The 3,099-nt window shown below is 39.8% G+C and overlaps 1 protein-coding gene across 2 annotated transcripts in view; it reads left to right on the plus strand.

Moving 5' to 3' along the window:
- Positions 1-3,099, plus strand: part of Col4a3 (collagen type IV alpha 3 chain) — a 127,515-nt gene that overhangs the window by 107,440 nt on the left and 16,976 nt on the right. For both annotated transcript variants that reach the window (XM_031368174.1, XM_031368175.1), the window contains 2 exons: positions 2,276-2,356; positions 2,747-2,845. In XM_031368174.1, coding sequence (XP_031224034.1) covers positions 2,276-2,356; positions 2,747-2,845 — 180 coding nt within the window. The remainder of the gene's footprint in view (positions 1-2,275; positions 2,357-2,746; positions 2,846-3,099) is intronic.

Raw genomic sequence — 3,099 nt, forward strand, 5'->3', positions numbered from 1 at the left:
TCTCTTTTTTCTCTGTTCTTGTGAGCTTTGGGCATAGCCTCGTCTGTCAAATCTTTCTCTGACTTGTCCCTTTTTCTGCCACTCAGACATCACTTTCAAACATGGTACACACTAACTTTACCCTGTGTGTAGTCCAGCCGGAGTGATTAAAGGTGTGTGCTAAGGGCTGAGGCACACTACTATGACTAGAAACAGGGTGTCCCAGTAAACAACACAATCTGGGGATCCACAGTGTTATCAAATATCCTGCAACAGGTGAGCCCCAGCTTTACAGTTCTGACAGGTGGCAGCAGCGTGTAGGATGGCCCTTACGTTTTTAGACTCGCCTTTGTAAACAGAAAGCTATGATTTCCGGTGTGTGTGCAATAGGTGTTTTGATTCAACATTGAACTTCAAATTGTAGAGCACTAAAAGCTGGTGAATTAGCTAGGAAGACCTCGTTTTACTGTTTAGTGGAATGAAATCTAAACAAACACCTACTCATGTAATCAAGACATCCGAAGTTCTGCCTCAATAAATTCAGCCTAGAGGCATAAAACAGTACTTCTTGCAAAATCTTAGGTTAGAATGACACAGCGAGGCTTCTAACAAAATCATAGACTGGGTTACTTAACCCACAGTCTACTGCTTTCTCACAGTCTGGAAACCAGAACTCTGAGACCGAAGTGTTGGTAAGGCTGGTTCCTGTGAGACCTCTGGCCTTGGCTAGAGCTGTCTCTTCCTGTCTCCCCTTGTGTTTGCATCCTGAACTCTTACAAAGATGCCACTCGTGATGGATTAGAGTCCTCACTTTTGTTTGACTTTAAAACATATTTTAAATGCAATATTTAGCTCTATTTATTTATTCATTTGTTTGTTTATTCATTGTATGTGTTGTGGTGTGTGGTATCCATGTGGAAGTCAGGGGACAACGTGCAAGAACTTGTGGGAATCAGTGCACTCCATCATGTGGGTCCTGGGGATCAAATTTAGATTCTCAGGCTTGGCTGCAAGCACCACTACCCACTTAGCCATCTTGCCAGCCCCAATTTTTGACAATCACATTGCCAAACAAAATGGCTTTCTGAGGCACCGGGGGTTAGGATTTTAGTCTATAAATTTATGACAAACATAATTCCACCTGTAGTGCTATTTTAAATCTTTTTTTTTCCTGACATATTTCTGATCTGGATCTTGTTATCCATATTAGCTCATAACAAGTGTTCAGGCCGGGCGGTGGTGGCACACCTCTATAATCCTAGCACTTGGGAGGCAGAGGCAGGCGGATTTCTGAGTTCAAGGCCAGCCTGGTCTACAGAGTTCCAGGACAGCCAGGGCTATACAGAGAAACCCTGTCTCGAAAAAAAAAAAAAAAACCACAAAAAACAAGTGTTCATTTTGTTTTATTAAAAACAATTGCATGGCTGGAGATGAAGTTCAGTAGTGTAGCATTTTCTCACATACACAAGGTCATAGGTTCAATTCCCAGTCCTGGCAGGAGGGAAAGGTAGAAAGAAAAAAATGTATTTTTAAAAAAGATTTATTTATTTATTTATTTATTTATTTATTTATTTATTTTATGTATATGAATACACTGAAGCTGTCTTCAGACACACCAAAAGAGAGCATGAGATCCCATTACAGATGGTTGTGAGCCACCATGTGGTTGCTGGGAATTGAACTCAGGACCTCTGGAAGAGCAGTCAGTCAGTGCTCTTAACCACTGAGCATCTTCTCCAGCCCTGAAAAAAAAATGTATTTAATAAATCTTAAAAAAAAAACCAATAACAACCACAAAGAAACTTGCTAAACTCTTAGGTTACAGCTGCAGGCTACATGAATACAGCATTTAAGTGAGGGATTTGATAGATTTGCAGTTAGCTCCTGATTTCAGCATTTAAGTGAGGGATTTGATAGATTTGCAGTTAGCTCCTGATTTTAGCAGTTAGTCAGATATTGAGCCATTTGTATAGGGATCGAATTGAAGCTGTCAGGCTTGGCTTACAAAGCACCTCTACCCACTGAGCCATCTTGTCAGCCCTAATTTTTAAAAACCTCCTTGCTACATGCAGTGGCATTCTGAGTAGCTGGTGTTAGAACTTCAGCACAGGAAGGAAATCACAGCTGTGGCCTTTCCAGGAGAAATGTCAGAACAAATGTCTGAGGTGACCTGTCAGGAATTTCCTTACGGGCAGTCCGAGCATGGCTGACGGAGGAACTGACTGGTTCAGTAGTCGATGTAACTAAAATACTTACATCTTGGTGTTCTTTTTCTCTCCTCTATCTGCATCTCTAGGAAAACCAGGTCCTGATGGTGATTTGGGTCTTAAAGGACAGAAAGGCTTCCCGGGCCCTCCAGGAAGCACTGGCCCTCCAGGTGTCATTTTAAAACTTATTCTGCCTCTCTGTCTGGAGAAAACACACTTTGTCCTTGAGATTAAGTATACTGTCCTATCACTTGCAGAATAGTGGGGTTCAGGACACTGCCTAATTGAAGTATTTGCTAGTATTAAATAACACGGTCATCTCAGGATAGGACTAACCTAGGCATAGGTTTTGGGGTTGTTTTTTAGTTCATTTGTTTGTGTGTGTTTTTTTGTTTTTTTTTTTTTTTTTTTTTTTTTTTTTTACTATGAATGCGTTTCCACATAACTACAGTTCTGAAAAAATCAGTACCTTTGGGCACTTTCGACCTCTCTCCCTGCTATTGACAGTAGGCCATCAGAAGGGGGCCCTGTGACATGGTTTGGGTTTCTGTTTGTTTCAGGCCCTCCAGGACTCCCAGGGCTTCCTGGGCCAATGGGTATGAGAGGTGATCAAGGACGTGATGGAATTCCTGGTCCTCCGGGAGAGAAGGGAGAAACGGGTACAGCCTGCTCTTCATCTATATATACATATAAATGAGTCATATATATGTATGTGTGTATGTGTGCTTGTATGAATGAATCTATATACATATGCATGCAATATATGTTATATTAATTATATATGATATATTAATTTTTATATATTATTACTATATATTATATATTACATATTGTATATTATATTATATATTAATTATATATGATATATTCTTTATATATTATGTATTATGTATTTTGTATTATATATTATGTA

The sequence above is a fragment of the Mastomys coucha genome, unplaced genomic scaffold, assembly GCF_008632895.1.
Source record: "Mastomys coucha isolate ucsf_1 unplaced genomic scaffold, UCSF_Mcou_1 pScaffold14, whole genome shotgun sequence".
Taxonomy (NCBI): domain Eukaryota; kingdom Metazoa; phylum Chordata; class Mammalia; order Rodentia; family Muridae; genus Mastomys; species Mastomys coucha.